The 22,321-nt window shown below is 42.7% G+C and overlaps 1 protein-coding gene and 5 non-coding genes across 6 annotated transcripts in view; all 6 read left to right on the forward strand.

Annotated features, from left to right (window-relative positions):
* Positions 1-987: 987 nt before the first annotated feature.
* trnae-cuc (transfer RNA glutamic acid (anticodon CUC)) lies at positions 988-1,059 on the forward strand. The gene has a single exon. It is a non-coding gene; the product is annotated as a tRNA-Glu (tRNA).
* A 1,500-nt stretch (positions 1,060-2,559) lies between these two features.
* Positions 2,560-2,631, forward strand: trnae-cuc (transfer RNA glutamic acid (anticodon CUC)). Its single transcript has one exon. It is a non-coding gene; the product is annotated as a tRNA-Glu (tRNA).
* A 1,511-nt stretch (positions 2,632-4,142) lies between these two features.
* On the forward strand, positions 4,143-4,214 carry trnae-cuc (transfer RNA glutamic acid (anticodon CUC)). Its single transcript has one exon. It is a non-coding gene; the product is annotated as a tRNA-Glu (tRNA).
* Positions 4,215-5,763: 1,549 nt separating this feature from the next.
* On the forward strand, positions 5,764-5,835 carry trnae-cuc (transfer RNA glutamic acid (anticodon CUC)). Its single transcript has one exon. It is a non-coding gene; the product is annotated as a tRNA-Glu (tRNA).
* Positions 5,836-7,313: 1,478 nt separating this feature from the next.
* trnae-cuc (transfer RNA glutamic acid (anticodon CUC)) lies at positions 7,314-7,385 on the forward strand. The gene has a single exon. It is a non-coding gene; the product is annotated as a tRNA-Glu (tRNA).
* A 13,984-nt stretch (positions 7,386-21,369) lies between these two features.
* The window catches only part of fam20cb (FAM20C golgi associated secretory pathway kinase b), a 33,171-nt gene continuing 32,219 nt past the window's right edge, over positions 21,370-22,321 (forward strand). The window contains exons 1-2 of the mRNA XM_068754343.1: positions 21,370-21,878; positions 22,083-22,258. Coding sequence (XP_068610444.1) covers positions 21,370-21,878; positions 22,083-22,258 — 685 coding nt within the window. The remainder of the gene's footprint in view (positions 21,879-22,082; positions 22,259-22,321) is intronic.

The following is a 22,321-nucleotide window of genomic DNA, read 5'->3' on the forward strand; positions in this document are numbered from 1 at the left end:
AACACTAATAAATCATAAATATAAGTTGGGCCCAGACCCATAAGAGCTTTAAAAGTGATCAGTAAAATCTTAAAATCAATTCTAAATTGGACTGGCAGCCAGTGCAGCAAAGCAAGGACTGGGGTGATGTGATGGCATCTGTTAAAACCAGTAAGAAGCCTACCTGCCGCGTTCTGCACTAGTTGGAGGCGGGACAGTGATTTGTTTAATTTTTAATAATTAAATTATTATGCACATAGACAAAAATAATTAACTCCACTTACCTTCTGTGTTCTTGGTTCCCACGAAGTCCATTGTGTTGAAATTGGAGGAAATTCACAACGGAAATGCGCGGAAATCAGGTTTGGTTTGATTTTTGAAGTTGTTTGGTTTGGTTTGATTTTTAGTTTTTGAAGTTGTTTGGTTTGGTTTGATTTTTAGTTTTTGAAGTTGTTTGGTTCGATTCTTGGTTTTTAGTTTTTGTTTGACCCCGCTTTTTTGGTTTTTAGTTATTGTTTGACCCCACACACACCCTTTTGTGTCCTACCTTTTGTGCAGGACAGGGTTCGATCCAACGTCCCAACACCTTGAGTCGTTGTCTTTATCCACTGAGCCATCTTCAGCGCTGGCGAATGCCGATGACCAGAGAGAGAAAGAGCGATCCGAAGGAGGCGCCGGCAGGAAACGGATTTTACCCATCTTGTGTTTGACGAGGCATCGACGTCCAGCCCTAGTTGGAGCTCAGAGGGTGAAGAAGTTGGACAGCTCTCAGTTCTTTATGGTTCAGGTGGTTCTGGGTTCAATCCCCTCACCTTGACTGGTCCTGTGTTTTGGCTCATCTTTCTGAGTCGTGACTCTCAGGTGTTTGCTGACGAGTGATTATTTTAAATTCACAGATCTGCTAAAGCCCATGGAGGCGATTCTTTATTGATCCTTGACTTTACCAGGAAATATCAATTGAGGACAACTTATTGACAACAACCACCTGTTTCAGGTGAGCCCGTGTGGTCCCATATGGTCTAGCGGTTAGGATTCCTGGTTCTCACCCGGGTGGCCTGGGTTCAACTCCCGGTATGGGAACAGCTATCGGTTTGTTCTTACAGAATTTCCTTCACGATAAAAAAAGTATATATCAATCTATCTGTGATGAGGTAGCTGGTTAATAGTATGCTCTATTTCTATAGCACTTTTTTAGAAATAAAATTCACAAAGTGCTTTTACAGACAAAAAAATAAAATAAACAGGAACCATACAAACAGAAAATACATAATAAGCAAATCAGTGCAAAACAGATTTTTACCAGCAACAGTGGTGTCAAGGTACATTGATGATATAAGGTACCCAGCAAACACCATAAAATAATAAAACAATGTTAAAAAAAAAAAAAAAAATTAATAAATGAAAAGTAATTAAAACAGAGGACTCCATCAATTAAAAACCAGTCTATATAAGTAAGTTTTAGAAGTGTTTTAAAAGAAGTTACCGAATCTGCAAGCCGTTTATTTTCAGGCAGGTCGTTCCAAAGCCGAGGGGCCCTGATAGCGAATGCTTGGTCACCTTTAGATTTTAACCTCGACTTTGGAACGACCAGAAATCCTCGACCCGAGGATCTCAGGCTGCGTGGGGGCTCATATAACACTAATAAATCATAAATATAAGTTGGGCCCAGACCCATAAGAGCTTTAAAAGTGATCAGTAAAATCTTAAAATCAATTCTAAATTGGACTGGCAGCCAGTGCAGCGAAGCAAGGACTGGGGTGATGTGATGGCGTCTGTTAAAACCAGTAAGAAGCCTACCTGCCGCGTTCTGCACTAGTTGGAGGCGGGACAGTGATTTGTTTAATTTTTAATAATTAAATTATTATGCACATAGACAAAAATAATTAACTCCACTTACCTTCTGTGTTCTTGGTTCCCACGAAGTCCATTGTGTTGAAATTGGAGGAAATTCACAACGGAAATGCGCGGAAATCGTGTTTGGTTTGATTTTTGAAGTTGTTTGGTTTGGTTTGATTTTTAGTTTTTGAAGTTGTTTGGTTTGGTTTTTGGTTTTTGTTTGACCCCGCTTTTTTGGTTTTTAGTTATTGTTTGACCCCACACACACCCTTTTGTGTCCTACCTTTCGTGCAGAACAGGATTCGATCCAACGTCCCATCACCTTGAGTCGTTGTCTTTATCCACTGAGCCATCTTCAGCGCTGGTGAATGCCGATGACCAGAGAGAGAAAGAGCGATCCGAAGGAGGCGCCGGCAGGAAACGGATTTTACCCATCTTGTGTTTGACGAGGCATCAACGTCCAGCGCTAGTTGGAGCTCAGAGGGTGAAGAAGTTGGACAGCTCTCAGTTCTTTATGGTTCAGGTGGTTCTGGGTTCAATCCCCTCACCTTGACTGGTCCTGTGTTTTGGCTCATCTTTCTGAGTCGTGACTCTCAGGTGTTTGCTGACGAGTGATTATTTTAAATTCACAGATCTGCTAAAGCCCATGGAGGCGATTCTTTATTGATCCTTGACTTTACCAGGAAATATCAATTGAGGACAACTTATTGACAACAACCACCTGTTTCAGATGAGCCCATGTGGTCCCATATGGTCTAGTGGTTAGGATTCCTGGTTCTCACCCAGGTGGCCCGGGTTCAACTCCCGGTATGGGAACAGCCATCGGTTCTTCTTTACAGAATTTCCTTCACAATAAATAAAGTATATATCAATCTATCTATGATGGGGTTGCTGGTAGCTGGTTAATAATATGCTTTATTTCTATAGCACTTTTCTAGAAATAAAATTCACAAAGTGCTTTTACAGACAAAAAAATAAAATAAACAAGAACCATACAAACAGAAAATACATAATAAGCAAATCAGTGCAAAACAGATTTTTAACAGCAACAGTGGTGTCAAGGTACATTGATGAGATAAGGTACCCAGCAAACACCATAAAATAATAAAACAATGTTAAAAAAAGAAAATAAATAAATAAAATGAAAAGTAATTAAAACAGAGGACTCCATCAATTAAAAACCAGTCTATATAAGTTTTTAGAAGTGTTTTAAAAGAAGTTACCGAATCTGCAAGCCGTTTATTTTCAGGCAGGTCGTTCCAAAGCCGAGGGGCCCTGATAGCGAATGCTTGGTCACCTTTAGATTTTAACCTCGACTTTGGAACGACCAGAAATCCTCGACCCGAGGATCTCAGGCTGCGTGGGGGCTCATATAACACTAATAAATCATAAATATAAGTTGGGCCCAGACCCATAAGAGCTATAAAAGTGATCAGTAAAATCTTAAAATCAATTCTAAATTGGACTGGCAGCCAGTGCAGCAAAGCAAGGACTGGTGTGATGTGATGGCGTCTGTTAAAACCAGTAAGAAGCCTACCTGCCGCGTTCTGCACTAGTTGGAGGCGGGACAGTGATTTGTTTAATTTTTAATAATTAAATTATTATGCACATAGACAAAAATAATTAACTCCACTTACCTTCTGTGTTCTTGGTTCCCACGAAGTCCATTGTGTTGAAATTGGAGGAAATTCACAACGGAAATGCGCGGAAATTGTGTTTGGTTTGATTTTTGAAGTTGTTTGGTTTGGTTTGATTTTTAGTTTTTGAAGTTGTTTGGTTCGATTCTTGGTTTTTAGTTTTTGTCTGACCCCGCTTTTTTGGTTTTTAGTTATTGTTTGACCCCACACACACCCTTTTGTGTCCTACCTTTTGTGCAGAACAGGATTCGATCCAACGTCCCATCACCTTGAGTCGTTGTCTTTATCCACTGAGCCATCTTCAGCGCTGGTGAATGCCGATGACCAGAGAGAGAAAGAGCGATCCAAAGGAGGCGCCGGCAGGAAACGGATTTTACCCATCTTGTGTTTGACGAGGCATCAACGTCCAGCGCTAGTTGGAGCTCAGAGGGTGAAGAAGTTGGACAGCTCTCAGTTCTTTATGGTTCAGGTGGTTCTGGGTTCAATCCCCTCACCTTGACTGGTCCTGTGTTTTGGCTCATCTTTCTGAGTCGTGACTCTCAGGTGTTTGCTGACGAGTGATTATTTTAAATTCACAGATCTGCTAAAGCCCATGGAGGCGATTCTTTATTGATCCTTGACTTTACCAGGAAATATCAATTGAGGACAACTTATTGACAACAACCACCTGTTTCAGATGAGCCCATGTGGTCCCATATGGTCTAGCGGTTAGGATTCCTGGTTCTCACCCAGGTGGCCGGGGTTCAACTCCCGGTATGGGAACAGCCATCGGTTCTTCTTTACAGAATTTCCTTCACAATAAATAAAGTATATATCAATCTATCTATGATGGGGTTGCTGGTAGCTGGTTAATAATATGCTTTATTTCTATAGCACTTTTCTAGAAATAAAATTCACAAAGTGCTTTTACAGACAAAAAAATAAAATAAACAAGAACCATACAAACAGAAAATACATAATAAGCAAATCAGTGCAAAACAGATTTTTAAATGCAACAGTGGTGTCAAGGTACATTGATGAGGTAAGGTACCCAGCAAACACCATAAAATAATAAAACAATGTTAAAAAATAAAATAAAAAAAATAAAATGAAAAGTAATTAAAACAGAGGACTCCATCAATTAAAAACCAGTCTATATAAGTAAGTTTTTAGAAGTGTTTTAAAAGAAGTTACCGAATCTGCAAGCCGTTTATTTTCAGGCAGGTTGTTCCAAAGCCGAGGGGCCCTGATAGCGAATGCTCGGTCACCTTTAGATTTTAACCTCGACTTTGGAACGACCAGAAATCCTCGACCCGAGGATCTCAGGCTGCGTGGGGGCTCATATAACACTAATAAATCATAAATATAAGTTGGGCCCAGACCCATAAGAGCTTTAAAAGTGATCAGTAAAATCTTAAAATCAATTCTAAATTGGACTGGCAGCCAGTGCAGCAAAGCAAGGACTGGGGTGATGTGATGGCATCTGTTAAAACCAGTAAGAAGCCTACCTGCCGCGTTCTGCACTAGTTGGAGGCGGGACAGTGATTTGTTTAATTTTTAATAATTAAATTATTATGCACATAGACAAAAATAATTAACTCCACTTACCTTCTGTGTTCTTGGTTCCCACGAAGTCCATTGTGTTGAAATTGGAGGAAATTCACAACGGAAATGCGCGGAAATCAGGTTTGGTTTGATTTTTGAAGTTGTTTGGTTTGGTTTGATTTTTAGTTTTTGAAGTTGTTTGGTTTGGTTTGATTTTTAGTTTTTGAAGTTGTTTGGTTCGATTCTTGGTTTTTAGTTTTTGTTTGACCCCGCTTTTTTGGTTTTTAGTTATTGTTTGACCCCACACACACCCTTTTGTGTCCTACCTTTTGTGCAGGACAGGGTTCGATCCAACGTCCCAACACCTTGAGTCGTTGTCTTTATCCACTGAGCCATCTTCAGCGCTGGCGAATGCCGATGACCAGAGAGAGAAAGAGCGATCCGAAGGAGGCGCCGGCAGGAAACGGATTTTACCCATCTTGTGTTTGACGAGGCATCGACGTCCAGCCCTAGTTGGAGCTCAGAGGGTGAAGAAGTTGGACAGCTCTCAGTTCTTTATGGTTCAGGTGGTTCTGGGTTCAATCCCCTCACCTTGACTGGTCCTGTGTTTTGGCTCATCTTTCTGAGTCGTGACTCTCAGGTGTTTGCTGACGAGTGATTATTTTAAATTCACAGATCTGCTAAAGCCCATGGAGGCGATTCTTTATTGATCCTTGACTTTACCAGGAAATATCAATTGAGGACAACTTATTGACAACAACCACCTGTTTCAGGTGAGCCCGTGTGGTCCCATATGGTCTAGCGGTTAGGATTCCTGGTTCTCACCCGGGTGGCCTGGGTTCAACTCCCGGTATGGGAACAGCTATCGGTTCGTTCTTACAGAATTTCCTTCACGATAAAAAAAGTATATATCAATCTATCTGTGATGAGGTAGCTGGTTAATAGTATGCTCTATTTCTATAGCACTTTTTTAGAAATAAAATTCACAAAGTGCTTTTACAGACAAAAAAATAAAATAAACAGGAACCATACAAACAGAAAATACATAATAAGCAAATCAGTGCAAAACAGATTTTTACCAGCAACAGTGGTGTCAAGGTACATTGATGATATAAGGTACCCAGCAAACACCATAAAATAATAAAACAATGTTAAAAAAAAAAATAAAAAAAAAAAAATGAAAAGTAATTAAAACAGAGGACTCCATCAATTAAAAACCAGTCTATATAAGTAAGTTTTAGAAGTGTTTTAAAAGAAGTTACCGAATCTGCAAGCCGTTTATTTTCAGGCAGGTCGTTCCAAAGCCGAGGGGCCCTGATAGCGAATGCTTGGTCACCTTTAGATTTTAACCTCGACTTTGGAACGACCAGAAATCCTCGACCCGAGGATCTCAGGCTGCGTGGGGGCTCATATAACACTAATAAATCATAAATATAAGTTGGGCCCAGACCCATAAGAGCTTTAAAAGTGATCAGTAAAATCTTAAAATCAATTCTAAATTGGACTGGCAGCCAGTGCAGCGAAGCAAGGACTGGGGTGATGTGATGGCGTCTGTTAAAACCAGTAAGAAGCCTACCTGCCGCGTTCTGCACTAGTTGGAGGCGGGACAGTGATTTGTTTAATTTTTAATAATTAAATTATTATGCACATAGACAAAAATAATTAACTCCACTTACCTTCTGTGTTCTTGGTTCCCACGAAGCCCATTGTGTTGAAATTGGAGGAAATTCACAACGGAAATGCGCAGAAATCGTGTTTGGTTTGATTTTTGAAGTTGTTTGGTTTGGTTTGATTTTTGGTTTTTAGTTTTTGTTTGACCCCGCTTTTTCGGTTTTTAGTTATTGTTTGACCCCACACACACCCTTTTGTGTCCTACCTTTTGTGCAGAACAGGATTCGATCCAACGTCCCATCACCTTGAGTCGTTGTCTTTATCCACTGAGCCATCTTCAGCGCTGGTGAATGCCGATGACCAGAGAGAGAAAGAGCGATCCGAAGGAGGCGCCGGCAGGAAACGGATTTTACCCATCTTGTGTTTGACGAGGCATCAACGTCCAGCGCTAGTTGGAGCTCAGAGGGTGAAGAAGTTGGACAGCTCTCAGTTCTTTATGGTTCAGGTGGTTCTGGGTTCAATCCCCTCACCTTGACTGGTCCTGTGTTTTGGCTCATCTTTCTGAGTCGTGACTCTCAGGTGTTTGCTGACGAGTGATTATTTTAAATTCACAGATCTGCTAAAGCCCATGGAGGCGATTCTTTATTGATCCTTGACTTTACCAGGAAATATCAATTGAGGACAACTTATTGACAACAACCACCTGTTTCAGATGGGCCCGTGTGGTCCCATATGGTCTAGTGGTTAGGGTTCCTGGTTCTCACCCAGGTGGCCTGGGTTCAACTCCCGGTATGGGAACAGCCATAGGTTCTTTTTTACAGAATTTCCTTCACAATAAATAAAGTATATATCAATCTATCTATGATGAAGTAGCGGGTTGGTCGGTGGTTCTGGATCATGAGGTTCGGATCCGAGCCGCAGAGTGAAAGTTCTGGAGGTCCACTTCATGGGCTCCAGCTGGGCCGGTGACCTCCACCCATAAATCCTCCCAATGCTGACGACTCACTAGCTCTACAGCAGACCAATCGCAATCAATTGATGTTTCACGGACTGTATCAGAACCCCATTAGATGACCCCCCACCTCCATTCTATGATTCTCGTGGATGGAATTAAGGGAAATCAAAAAACATAAAAGTTCTGTTAATTTGCTCTCATACAGACAGAATCTAAAGTAACCTGCCCTCGATTGCTCAGCCAAAAAACCTCCCCTGCTTAAGCCCTGCAGTAATTCACTCCCTTATTTGCTCTTTGAGGGCGCCGCCACGGCATATTCTCCTGATGAAATTGAAGAAAAGTGCGTCGATGAGTAGATTTTCACATCGGCCGGCCCGTGCGAGGTAGAAAGAGACCGTCATTATGCTGTTCACTGGAGCAGCAATATCTCGAGCTGCTTGGGGACATTAGTTCCCTGAGTAGGGCAAGCCTGCCCTCCCGCCTGTCTTCCTGCCTGACTGTGTGCACGTCTACCTGTCTTTCTGCATGCGTGGTTGCATGCGTTTCTACCTGTCATACAGGTTTATATGTCGGCTGCATGACTCAGGGAATGACATCATCAGAACACTGACTCAGCCAAGCCTAAGTGCTGTGAAGTTTAACTTAGGTATTTGATGTCATTGGTACCTAATGTTATTATAGGATTACTGTTTTTACTGTGTAAACGTTGTAAATGGGCGCAGTGGTAAGCACTGTTGCCTCACAGCGAGATGGTCGCAGGTTCGTCTCCGGCTTGTGGCCATTCTGTGAGGAGTTTGCATGTCCTCCCCGTGTCTGCGTGGGTTCTCTCCGGGTTCTCCGGCTTCCTCCCACCACCAAAAACATGCAGCCTAGGCTGATTGGTGACGCTAAATTGCCCGTAGGTGTGAGTGTGTGTGTGGCTGGTTGTCTGCCTCTGTGTTGCCCTGCGATGAACTGGCGGCTTGTCCAGGGTGTCCCCTGCCTCTCGCCCATTGACTGCTGGGATTGGCTCCAGCTTGGCCCGCGACCCGATAACGGAATAAGCGGTGAGAAAAAATGAACGTTGTAAATGTTATGTGTGCTTTTTAATTGGACCATTGTGTCTGCAATAAAGATTTGATTTATTGATTGATTCAATTACGTTGAGGAACATATCAAATATATATTTTTTCTGTTTCCATCAAAATTCACAATATGCACAAATTAACAAAAAAAAAAAAGCTGTCAAAAAAGCCATCAGGATAAATCAGTGGATCAGCAAATCAATTATCCTAAAACAGTTCTGATCATTTTAATGCCGTCATGGATAATCGGATTACATAACATCCACCCAGACCTGTCAAAGTCCTTTTCTCTACATTAAAAACACTTAGTAAAATGAGGATTAACTAATGACGTTAAAACTATGAAAAGTGTGTGCCAGAGGCCTTCATTAAGTCGAGCCTGTATCCACCAGCTGAGCTTACATTTAAACAGATGAAGTGGCTTGAGTACAGCTGATGGGCAGTTCTATTTTTATATAGAATTATATCGTAGCGAGTTAGTCATCCTTTATTGTAGTGCTAATCTGGGTCCAGTGGTCGTTGTCTTGACAGCCAATGAAATCAAGCCTGACACCCACAGCCCTCCAGTATTAGCCTGCTGGGTCTGTCTCTCCCTCTGACTTACTATCACTCAAACAACCAGGGCTAGAATTGCCTTCGACAGGTGTGTGTGTGTGTGCGTGTGTGTGTGTGCGCGTGTGTGTGGCGGTTTAGGTGTCATGTGTACTACCAGGATACCCAGAGCAGCGCTTTAGCTAATTGCAGAGACTCAGGGTGTAACGTGGTTAATGAGGAGAGCACAGTGAGATAAATGAGACATTGTGTGTCACATGTTGGAACAATGATGGGGGACTTAATGTGTTCAATGAAAGGACATGAGGAGTAGCTATGAACCTTATCCTGACGTCACTCGAGAAAAAGTTAAACACGTTGCTGGTTTCGTTATCCCTATCCCTCTGACAAGTCCAGAAATATAATGGTCACTGTATGACAAGCACTTTTCACTGAGCGGATTCCATGTCGAATAATGCACATTTCTGGACATGCAGAAAAGTTTAGCAGGAATTTGTGTGTATCAGTCGATTTACTCTCTGGTGGCCAATTTGCAATTAGTGCTCATATTATAACTGTTGAGTGGATAATCCTCAATCATGGTCTCAGTGATGATGATAGTTCCATAGTGTGGCACGCTATAGTCATCCATTCCTGTCTCGATTGGCAGTTCTAATGAAGTTCTACTCTTCATATTGTTCCATTGATACTGAAAACATCAAATATCCGTTTCTTCCCAACTCTGGCTGACTACAATCGTTCCTTCCCTCTCACTCTGTTCTGCTTCTCTTTCAAGTGTAAATCTCCTTGCAGTTGGTTTTTGCAGACTATTGTTGCCAATTTCCCCCCCTAAAACCCATCGCCATTGGTATATCAAATCCCCATATTTGACCAAAGAGCTTCTTTTGATCTTCATTTCAGTTCAGTATGTATTCAGTTTTTGGATCAATACCGGGGATGCAGCAGAAGGTGAGAAACCGATCCCTGGCGTCAACATATTAAACCATCTGTAGTTCTTAATTCAACCGAGAGGTCAACCGGCAGAAGCCTTTATTTGTCATCCTCTGAGCAAATAAAAGCTCAATTTAAAGGCCATCTTGACAGACAGGGCGCTGTTGATCAAAAGGCCTCATTAACATTTCAATCTGCCCCTGCCTAGATAAGACAACCGCCACCATATTGAAATGAACGCCGCCCGATGGACGTGCTGGGCGGCTAATAATGATGGTCATATTTCATGTATGTTATCACATCTCCACACGTCTATCTTTCAAATAGCAGACGGCCCAGGCTCGACATGTCCATCGTGCATTTTAATGAAAGCATTGGTCACTGAAGTTCACATAAGTTTGTAAGAAAAAAAGCTAAAAAGGTTACAGCTGTTTACGTGATCAATGGTGATTAATACAAAACGTAAGTGGTTCACATTGGATGGGTACATTTTACATTACTGCATTTTTCAAAATGCCAGTAATCACGTCAAACCTGAAATTTGGCATGACTTTTTTTACAATATAAGAATACCAATTAGATTCTCCACAAATCGCATATTGTTGTAATTCACAGGCCGGTATATCTACGATTCAATCTAAACAATAATAATAAGATATAGTCTTATCAAACAAAAATACATTTCAAGATGTGGTTTATGTATATGTGGGTGAATTTCAGGGTGAAAGAAAGTCTGTTTGCAGAAATTGGAAGTGATTGGATGCATCAACTTAATCAGTTCCTGTCTGTCTCTTTTTTCCAATCAATCCCATTTTGGAAACTTCAGCAGCCCTCCATATATGTCCTGAGGCTGGGGATCGATAGTGGGATTGAATGATTGAAGACTACTAATCTAATTTATCTTATTTTTACCCCTCGATGTTCCAAAGCCCTGAATAGTAATTCCTTGCCGGCCCTAATTTAAAGTGGACTAAATTCCAGAAAGAGGCTGTTAGTATTTTTAGGCTCGATTCTGATCACTGGCAGAGAGCACAAAACGCTCGGTTTGAAGTTGTCATTCCACACAGTCTCTGCTTTTGAGCGATCACGTGGAGTATCCACTTAGGTGAGTGCTGTTGTAATCATTCGGCTTTCCATCGTGTTTACCTTGGCACAGCATCCGTTGCTCTGAGATATGCCGGACGCTGTTCTTTTGAATTCAAACCTCTTTGAAAGTCTGTGACATAAAACACAACATTGCTCCGACTCCATTATGTTGGACAAACAAGCAGCAAATAGAAGCCCTGCTGAGAATTATTTCAACCTAATCCCTGTAACAGTCATCTGTATCAGTGCTGTTGGGCAAACAAGGTGCATTGCTTTCTGCCATTGCTACATGACATTGATATCTAGATGGACAATCATCATCAAAATGTCAGAGAGACCTTCATTTCAGTTCAGCCACTCGGAATCTGTGATTTGGGTGTCACTTAATTACACAGTATTTAAAACTTTGGAGGCTATCTGATCCACCTTCACTTCATCCCCTGCATTTCAGTGTTTCCATTGAGTCTTGTCAGCCATTAACCATCAGTAGAAGGAAATGAGATGTGGGAGGAGGCCTGAGAGAAAGCGTTTTACCGATTTAAGATCAGCCACGGGTATTAAGCTGTTCTTGGGAGGGACAACAAAGCTCTGGCAAAAAGTTCAGGCAAGCAAGCGGGAGCTCAGACAAAAGGGAATCAGATAGAGGGAAATCAGCAAGATACTTTGAATCACTGTAATCTGGGGGAGACAGACACTGAGGGTCTAATGTTTGTTTGTGTTTAGAGGAAAATTAGCCTGAAAATGCCATTTCATGCTTGAATAAGCAATCAACACATGCTGCTACAGAATTCTTATTTTTGCTGGCTCTGACATCACTATCGTCGTGTCTATCACTCAGCTCTGTCTGATTTTATTCTTAGTCCGCATCTATAATCTCACCTCTCTACCGTCTCCCATGCTATCCTGTATCTCACATACCGCTGAGGTTTTCTTCTTTCCTTGGAAACTGCTGGCATGTGGTGAAAAACCTTTTTTCCCCATCCTCACTGGCATTTCGACTTTGTCATCAGTCTAATGCAATCAGGGCAGACCACCCGCCCTGGCCACCACAAGACACCACCTACTACAACAGTGCTTTTGCCTGGCCACACAAACGTAGAGAGTCTCTGTCTTAGAGGATGTAGGGAAGGAATGAGAGCCAGGAAGGAAGGCAGAGGGTCAGAAACTGAACCCAGCATAGGTTTCATGACCTTTATGATGCACTTTTTTTAATATATATATTTTCCTGTTTTAGATAAAAACACCCTCCTGAAGTGCTACACGATCGTTTAAATGTTTCAATCCCAGCGCCCTCATCGTATAATAAAGAACTATTTCTAAGAGGAAATATCACAGCGAGAAACAGAGTTTCTTTACCGTTGACGTTTTCACAAGACATGACGCATCCTGTGAGCTAATAACATGATGCCAAAGGTGGTTTTGTTCGTCTGAATTGATCGATTAAGGGTAACAAATCAATATCTTCAGACTTGAGGGAAATAAGACAGGAGAGTTTTTGTGTAAAGTCGAATCAGTCTTTTCACGCTCTGTCCAATTGGTGGTGTAGCCAGTAGGAGTCAGATGCTTTATAAGGCAATGGTATATTAGGTAAAAACACATTTTACTCCAACTGATCATATCCTCTACTGCTTATATTGCAGCGCATGTCATAAAGAAAATACCTTGAGCTGTGGTGTATAAGAAAGAAAGAAAGTGCTGATATGAATCATTATGGAATACACTGGAGCTGTATATTTTTAATACACATGCCATGACTACCTGCTTTTGAATGGTGAGTTTATTTCAAAGAATCTGCTTGCCAGCCAAGGTTAAACATAGGTCAGATTTCATTTCGGCTTTGCACCACATTCGATAGAGAAAGTTGAGGAGAAACAACCTCCTGCCTTCCGTTGACTCCTCGGTGCGATAAGGCACCCACTCAGGGGCGGAACACAGCAGCCCTCTCTTTTCTTTTTACCCTTAGGTAAATCACTGAAAGGTCAAGCCTCTCTCTCATGGAAAGTCCATTCAGGATAGACATTTCCTGTGCTTTGCCCAGCTATCTTCGTTACAATAACATTCCATGAGCCGGTAGGATGATATGAGCCCCAGAGGTGTAGAGAATGTCAGAACAACGCTTTGACCTTTTGATTGTTGCGACTGTAGACGGGCGGCTAACACACTGATGACTTTTTTCTGTTGACTCAGAAATGCAACCTGTGTCTTTCACATTTGCAGTGCCCTTTTGCTGTCACTTCTCTGTGTGATTTCCTTTAACACACCCAGATTTAATATTTAATATTTTTATTTGTATAGGACCTTTCAAAAATGGTATTACAAAACAAAAGGAGGAACAGCCGTATAGGTAACATTTAATCAAATTGAGGCAGCAATAATTCACCCCACATGCTTTGTCCCACTTTGTGCCATTTAAAAAGAAATAATAAAAAGCTATAAAGTTAGATATATCACTGCATTGAACTGGAATCCGGATGCTGGTGTACAGCGATGAAGAAGGACGCTTGAAGGCATCAGCTGGAACAGTTGGAACCACTAGCAACTACAGGGCTGGAGGGCTGGAGCAGTGGTTAGTAGAACCACTACTGAGTAGAGACCGGGGGCCGAGGTGGGCTGGCCTGGTGTCAACAATGACTCCGCTGAAGCCCTGGGTCATTGAGCAGCTGGATGTCCACAATTCTTGATGGTAAAACCTCTGTGACTCCTTGCAGAGAGGCCTCCATGAGCCAGCGGTGAGGCCGGGGGGACTGCTTGATGGGAGCTACACTACCTACCGGGAATGTTTTCTGCTCCAACAAGAGTATAAGTATCTAAACTCTCTGCCAGTCTCTCAGAACGGAAGAAGCCTCTTTGGATGAGAGGTGAAACGCCTTCGATCTAAGTCTAAGTCCAGTTGACTCTTGTTTTTTGCTCATTGTGATTTACCATGACCTGGATGACTGAGAACCTACACAGACACAGAGGAACGTGTGTGTTGAGCAACACACTCATTTCATCTCTGCCAAGAAAGGAATAAATAAGAATGTGATGAGAGGAGAGGAGCTCTGTGACAAGTCTGCAGTTTGGAATTCTCTAAGAAGACAAAAAGATGAAGGGGTAAACCAGGAGGAGGGAAGCACAAGGTGCAAAATCAGCTGTCAGGGGGTCAATGTATGTGAGAGCTCCCTGGTGAGTAAGAGGATGGCTGGTATAAGCAAGTTATCCTGCACGTGTGTGTGTGTGTGTGTGTGTGCACTGTGAGTAAAGATCCTGGGTGGAATAGGTTCATATATCATTCTCTAATGGTGTTGGCGCTCGGTCAAATCTTTGAGTATCTCTTTTTCTATCTCATTATAACTTAACGGCATCAGGATCTATTTCCATTTTGCTCTATTTTGGCTTGGCTGTTATAATTGTTGAGATTTACTGCAGCGTGATTCCTACACTCCATTTGCGTTTAGAAACCCAAACATGTCTAATACTGGGGTGTTAATCTGCTTTTCAGGTCCTAATGTGACGCTTTGCTTACCCTCTACTCGTGAGGGTGGTCTGCACCAAACTCATAACATGTTCTAATATAAATATTGATATTGAGAGATGGGGTCAAATAAAAGCATACAAAAAACAAGAATGTGTTTGGCTGCAGCTTTTTCCAATTTAGTTTCTGGCACATTTGTGCACTTTGATTTTGTATAACATGCTTCTTTGCTTGCATAAAGTTAGAGGAAATGATCAATAGTATACGCTTACTGATAAAACATAATAATAATCTATAATAAATATGGGGCTACACACAAGAAATGTTAACGATATAGATGTCTTCGCTTAAAACATAAAGATTTCCATCAATTAATTTTGTCACCGCTTATTCTGCGCAGGATCTGGGTCTGATTCACACTTACCAACGATTGGGAGTCACCAGTTTTTTGTTGGTAAAATGCATCTGAAGAATCAAAAGGGAACCCTCACAGACACAGAAAGAACATTCAAGCTCCACATAGGAGTCCAGTCCTCAGCTGGATTTAAACCTGTTACCGTCTAGCTGTGGGGCAACAGTGCCACCCACTATCGCATTGACATGCATAAAGCTTTATTTTGCAAAAATGAATTCCTGCCTGAAAATGAGAATTAATTTAGTCAAATAAAAGCAATAGTGTTTTATTTGCATTTGCTGTGCAGCTATTTCCCGCTGTGAGAAGAATGTCAGGCTTATCTCTGTATGCTAAATGGGAAGATGCAGCAGTTAGCTTTGAATAAAAAGTGGAAATAAGGAAACGGTTGGTCTGAATGAAATAAGAGTACCTCTAAAATAATTGAAAATTGTTTGTATAAGCCTCAAAATAAATCCTGTTGTTTCAAGAAATGCATTGGCCATAAGCGAGTCATTCCTTTGTGGACTGGTTTCTTCATGATGTTATTTGTTGAGGATGAGGAAGCATGCTGAGGGTCACTGCTATATCTGGATCTGAGCGGTGAGTACCGGGGAGGCACGGCGGTCAACGGCGACACGCTCAAAAATAAATGCATGCTCCCACCAAAGTGATCCAAACAGGAGCTCTCTTCCATCCAAAGCCAGCCTTCATTAGACTGGCACATCCAACCTCCAATTATAGGATTACAGTGCAGCTAGTAGGACAAACTCAGCAAGGGTTTCTGGTTGGATGCAGCTGCCCCAAAACACACTGATTACTGTTCCTCGAAACCCAGGTATTGACCCCAGGCACACACACACACACACACACACACCAAACACTCATTTGCACAGGACTTTATTTCCCCCTCTATACAGCTTGAACAAACAAACTCACAACACACAGGCCAAAAAAGACATATACCTTAGTAAGTATAGTGCTGACCGTTCACCTCCCAAACAGACTTAAAAATAACCCCAAGGTGGGGCAGCACCACAGTCTGATAGCAGAGGCAGGCAGACGGGGTCAGCAGAACTCCTCTCAATAACATCTTATAATAGCCACAGACAGTCTGGCTTTTAAGATGTTTTAAGCGATGACCCCGGGGAGCCTGGATCGCCATTTAAAGAGACCCGATTCTTACGGGAATGTGCATCCTGCTATTCCTTTCTCCCTGTTAGAAAATTAGTCCAACGCAGGCACCTTCAGCACATGCGACTTGCTTCTGCTTTAGTTCCCCAGATCAATAGAGTTTTCATGCTATTAATTATTAAAGAAGGATATGAATGAAGCGGTTATGAAATGTTTTGTCATGCAGACGAACTGGAAGTCAAACTGTCTGGAGCTGTTCTTTCAATGTTAATGAGTTGCCCCCCCCCCCCACCCCACGCTTGCTTGTCACGGTTAGTTACGCTACTTCAAAACTAAAGATCATTTGATGAATTGCGGTGACATTTTTGCACTGACATTTTTGCATTTTTGCACCGAGAATGAACCACTCGGGGTGAAATCCTACAGGAGACATTTTTCACTTCTACTTGACTGATTGGTACAAAGATTTATTTTGAGATTTGTGGTTTCCCTGACACAGATTCCTGTTGTTCTTCTTGTGAAAAATCTCAACACTTACTGAATAAACTCAAATTAAATTTTATACAGATACGCGTGTTTCCTAGAGGATAAATCTTGATGACTGAAGGTGACATTTTTGTTTCTGAGTAAAAGAAATCTCAGCATTATTGATAAATAAAAAGATTTCAAGCCCTCAGGCATCATGTTGAAGCACAATGAATTCACTCTGAATATTACATGTATTCCAAATGAGATGAAAATTATTTAATCAACAACTTCCATCCTTCTGTAAGTAAGAAGAAAGTAATGATCTCAAAGACAGCGGACATCTATCGTGCTTGTCCTTAATGTGCAATCAACAAGAATACCAACTTTGCTTTGTGCCGACATCCACAAATGATAATTGTGTAAACAAAAGACACATCTTTCCTGCAAACATGATAAGGAAGTGGATGAAAAGGAGTAACAAAAGAATACAAATGGTATTGAAAAGAGTCGAGCAGTGAAAATCAAAGCAGAGAGACTTTGGGTGACGGACACTCAGAAACAAGACGGCGATTTCAAAATGTCACCGGGTCTACTGGGATTGTGATTGGCTTTTTATGGGGAAGTGATTATGGTAGCAGTTTAAATCTGTCAGGCGGTTTAAATCATCTGCTTTCCAAACAGAGCAAATGTAAATGGAGGTGAGGAGGTGGTGGAGGAGGACAAGAAGGGTCGAGGAGACGCGGGAGGAGAGAGAGAGTCGTGAGGCTTATTGGGGCCAACAGAGGGCATTGTTATCTGTAATATCCATTCAAATGTGCCGTATCAGATGCAGAGAGAGAGCAGCGCGTCTCAGGGATGGAAATTAGGCTTGTATCCGGCTCGGCCCTGCTCGCACCAAGGGCAAATTCAGACAAATGAATTTACTCAGACGATGCATATGGATTGTTCACAATACTGAAGGATGCACAAATGGGAGAACGGCGCCCGCCCTGTACACCACCCAAACTGCCCTCCATTTATTTTCTGAAAAATAAAAATAAAAATGAAACAGCAGTCAGCATTTTATTTCCACGCAGCATCAGGGTGACTTAAACGTCACGCTAAAATTAATTACATACATATTTACATACTGCTAAATTGTGAAAACTGCTTCACTTCAGATTTTCCAGCTTCCCTCCCGACACCAGAAACTGGAAGGATAGAACTGGTGACTGGTGACCATAGCTGGTGTGAAGGGTCAAAACCCTGGGAGGGGCAGTGTAACCGTCATACGCTCTTTTTTTCCCACCTGAGGCAAAATGACTTTAGCTCTTTTTGTGAAAGATTATTAATCATTTGTCATCTCTAGCAAATGTTGTCAAGTCCCTTGATCCACTCTTGTGATCTTTTTCCCCTTGGTTTTCTTTTTTGTGCAGCAGCGTAATGCTGTTGGATGATTCATGTGACAGTTGCTGACATATCTATCCATTGACAAGGAGCCCCCCTGGGTGACAGACATATTGATTGACTGGATGTGTTCCAAGAAAAGGGCTGCAACCTGATGTCAGTTTAACTCCGTGTTTTCAAGATGGCGGTGTAGATGGCAAAAACATATCGGAGCATTATCAGGGTATGGAGCTAATTGCAGAAGCTTTGATTCAAGATGAGGATATTGGTTTTTTGAACCACAGCAAAAGCCAAAACTCAGCCTGCAAGAAACAAAGAAAAGCCTCGTCAGGCACCTTTTCCTATCCCGTAATACATATCATAAGGTGTCTTTTGGATAGACATGTAAATTGAATTTCAAATTATAACCCACGCTGTGTCAAGATTTGATGCAGATTAATTTAATGTGAATCATCATAGTCTGCTGATATCCTTAAAAGTACAGCATGTCTATCCATCCCTTCTGCTTATCGAGCACTGAAAACACACACAGCAGTCAATAACATATATTTCAAAAATTGTGAATCACAACTAACATGAATATTTTTTAGAGCACACAGTTGTAAATGTGCACAAAAAATATTGTAGGTTGATGGGTCGAGTAGTGTGATACACAGTAGTTATGATGTAGCACCATCTGCAAAAAAAAAATAACATGTCATTTTTCACTTTGACATGATTCCACTCGTGCCTGAATCTATGTGGAGGGCTTTGCACAGCGGCAACCTCACCCTTCAGCGTGATAGCAGATAGGAACACGGATCCCTATCTTGCTATCTGGGCTAAGAGACACTGTGAGGTGTAGAGGACGTAAATCTTGTTTGTATTTACAACCTGCTGTACTCAGCTATCTGTTAGGATGCCCTGCCTTACTCCTCCTCCTCCTCGTCCTGATCTTGGCTGTGCCGGGCCCTGAGTGCATACTGTCGTCACATTGGATATCAGAGGACGGCGTTTCTCAATCAGCCTGCTGTGTCAGAGATTGGGATCAGCTGAGCCTACATTGGAAAAGCTTGGTCACAGGGAATACGAATGCTGGAGACAGAGTTTGAAATGTGACTCTGGAGGGGTAAATCCTTTTGTCTGCGAATAAGATTATTCATTTGGAGCTACAAATTGTCATTTCAGAAAAGTCCCCTTTTATTACACGATTTGAAGCACTAATTTTGTATGACATAAAATGAGAGTTAAAAAAAACAAAAACAAACACATCAACCGAACCGAGAGACTCAACAGTCCATCTGTTGAGTCTCTCATGAAAAAGCTGAGCCGCAGCTGCACAAGACGAGCCCTGTGAGAAACCGTTGACCCGCGGACTGCTGTGATCCCTGTCTGACTGACATCAATACACATTCGTCTGTGCTTGTTTCACCTCGGGCTACTGTGGACCACAGGCTGCATGGCATGAGATTTGGACAAGATGCCTTTGTCTTCTACTATCGCTGACATCAAACACTAGAGGAAATGATCTGTTGGATCTTTATAGCTTTTCTTGGAATTAGTCAGTTTTAAAGGTAAGTAAAATGTCAGCAGTCAGAGGATCTTACCTGTGGAAACCCTTTATTACGCAGTAATTTACTGGGGGGGGGGGGGGCTCAAGTGGGACACAATAGACAATGTGGTGGTTAGTCACATTACATCTGACTCTTTTAGAAGTAAACCATCCTGCTCCCACACACTAATTAGCTGTGAGACTCTGTTACCTCCATTTTGCTCCTATATCTCATTAACATTCACATCTAGAGTTTTGTTCCACTGCATTGGTAAATTCACACATAGTCTCTCTTAAACAACTTGTCTCTTATGAATCCATTTGTTTTGACCCCCCCCCCCCCTCTCTCCCTCTATCTGGGCTCTTTTTTTAAATTATAAACTAATCTAGGGAGGTAATAACAGGCATGATCAGTGACTCGTGCATGTGTGCCATACTATTAAATCCAAGCAGTTTATTACCATCTCTCCTCCCTATTTATAGCCACTGGGATGCAGCCATAACGGTGTGCCAATTAACCGAAGAAAGAAAGAAACACAAGTGTGTACTGACTGAATATTGGACACTCATGCGTCTATATAGGTGAGAGGTCAGAGGAATACATCTATTTTTCTGTAGCATAATTTCAAGAATGTGTCGAAAAGGTGCTTTGGAGGGTTTTTTATTTATTTAATGTAGCTTTTCAACATTATTAATGACAGGATGGCGGCTGAGTGGCAGCAGCAGAGGACAGAAGTGGGTCCTCAGAGTGATGCGCAATCTAATAGGCCTATATCTAATATCGATGGGTTTGTCTGCCCGTCTCGGAGGAGATATTTTCTGAGGGATTCCCAGCAGATGAATTTCCCACTTTGCTGTTGCCTGTGAGCCCACAGGCCGAATGTTGTTGGGCTGTGGAGAGACGCCCTCTTCTTGCCCAGCCGGGATGTGCAGGGAGGATTTATTCCAAGTGGAATAGGGACAAGCAGTTGTGCTTCACACGCTCACTCTCTCTCTCCCCCTCCTTTTCTCTCTCTCTCTCTTTCCTCATCCAATCTGCACACAGTGACGCTGCGCAAAGGCTGGATCTAGTCTTGGCTTCATCATAATATTTAACGCACCCTCCCAGATTCCTACATGGCACAAAGAGCGCATTCTCTCGTCTCGCAGGGGTTCCCCCCCCCCCGGTAACCTCCTCTGGACTTGATGTAACGTAATTACGCAGCCTGAGTCTCATGATGTGAATGACAGGGCGCGGGTCGATTCATTTTTTTTAACGGACTTTCATTAAAAAAAAAAAAAGAAGCAAATATTTAAATGAGAAGTCCTGGACTTCCCGTAGTTTCACCGGGACAGAGCTGAGTTGTTCTTCACCTCACAGGACCGGACCGGGACTGGACGGCGAGCCGGACGCGCACCCTCCTCCTCAGACATCTTTGACACATTCACGTGTCAAAGCTGCTTTTTGGATCACACGGCGATCATCTGTTTGCTCGCCGTTACCAAAATGTTTGGCGGCCGGCTGGAGACGGGAGCGCAGCGGCGTGAAGAAAACGTGGCTCACGAGAATCGACCGCTGGACTGAACCGACGCGACCTGCTTTACGCGTTTTACGCGTCTGGAAACTCACCATCACACCAGCGCCAATAATAATAATAAAAAAAACAGGACTCAGATGTTGAAGTTAAAAAAAAAAAAAGGCTGAACGCGGAATTATTTCCTCAAAACGGCGAGTGAAGATGCGTCCTTCGCGTTTGATGTGTATTTCATTAGATTGGCGTCCAGCCTGGGAATCTGCGCGCTGATCATTTGCAGTAAATACTCTCATCTGCTAAAAAAGGACACCGTGAAAATGATCCTCTTGCGCAAATTCCGGTTTGTGATCCTCATGGTGTTCCTTATTGCGTGCTCGATGCACATCATGATAGACTTGTTACCGAAGCTGGAGAGCCACGGCGACAGCGGCTGCTCCTGCGCGCACTCGCCGAGCGAAGAGCCCAAGAGCTGGGGCAAACGGGTCTGGCCTAACAAGCACACCCTGCGGATCCTGCAGGACTTCAGCAACGAGCCGAGTTCAAACCTTTCCTCCCCCTCCCTGGAAAGGATTCCCGTTACGCGAGAGGAAACACGGACGCTCAAGAGGCTGGAGCATCACGCACAACGCGGTGACAGGAAGCGGCAGTTCATCCAGGGCGCCGCGCTGACCGGGGACCTGCCGGTCAAGGGTTCAAGGTTGTTGGCTCTCTATGAGCATCCCTTGTATAAAAGAAGCGCACCACCTCTGGAGGACGAGGAGGACACGCTGTTCAACGTCAACACGGACATCAAGTTTGACCCCAAAGCGGCAGAGGATCAGTCATGGTAAAGTGTCCCGACTTAATGAATGAATACTAAATAATTGTCTAAATAATCGAACCAAATGCTTTGCAGTTGAGTTCTGTCTATGCAGACTCATTACTGGAACTCTGCATCCTTATTGGTGGGCTGTTCCGCAAGACACCTGCTCAGTCTGGATTTGAAATCCGGACATGTCCGATGTTCACACGCTCCTTTTCCTTCACTCAGGAACACAGAAGTTAACGTGGATGAGTTCAGCCCGGCGGGGGAGCTGAACGCCGACTCGTACCCCAACTGGCTCCGCTTTCATATCGGGATTAATCGTTTTGAGCTCTACTCCAGACACAACCCGGTCATCGATGCTCTCCTGAAGGACCTGGTCACTCAGAGGATCACAAGTGTTGGTGAGTGGACAAGCAAGCAGAGATGGTGTTGGTGCAGAAATGGAGCACATCTTCCTTGGAGCT

This window comes from Brachionichthys hirsutus, chromosome 21, assembly GCF_040956055.1.
Source record: "Brachionichthys hirsutus isolate HB-005 chromosome 21, CSIRO-AGI_Bhir_v1, whole genome shotgun sequence".
Lineage (NCBI taxonomy): Eukaryota > Metazoa > Chordata > Actinopteri > Lophiiformes > Brachionichthyidae > Brachionichthys > Brachionichthys hirsutus.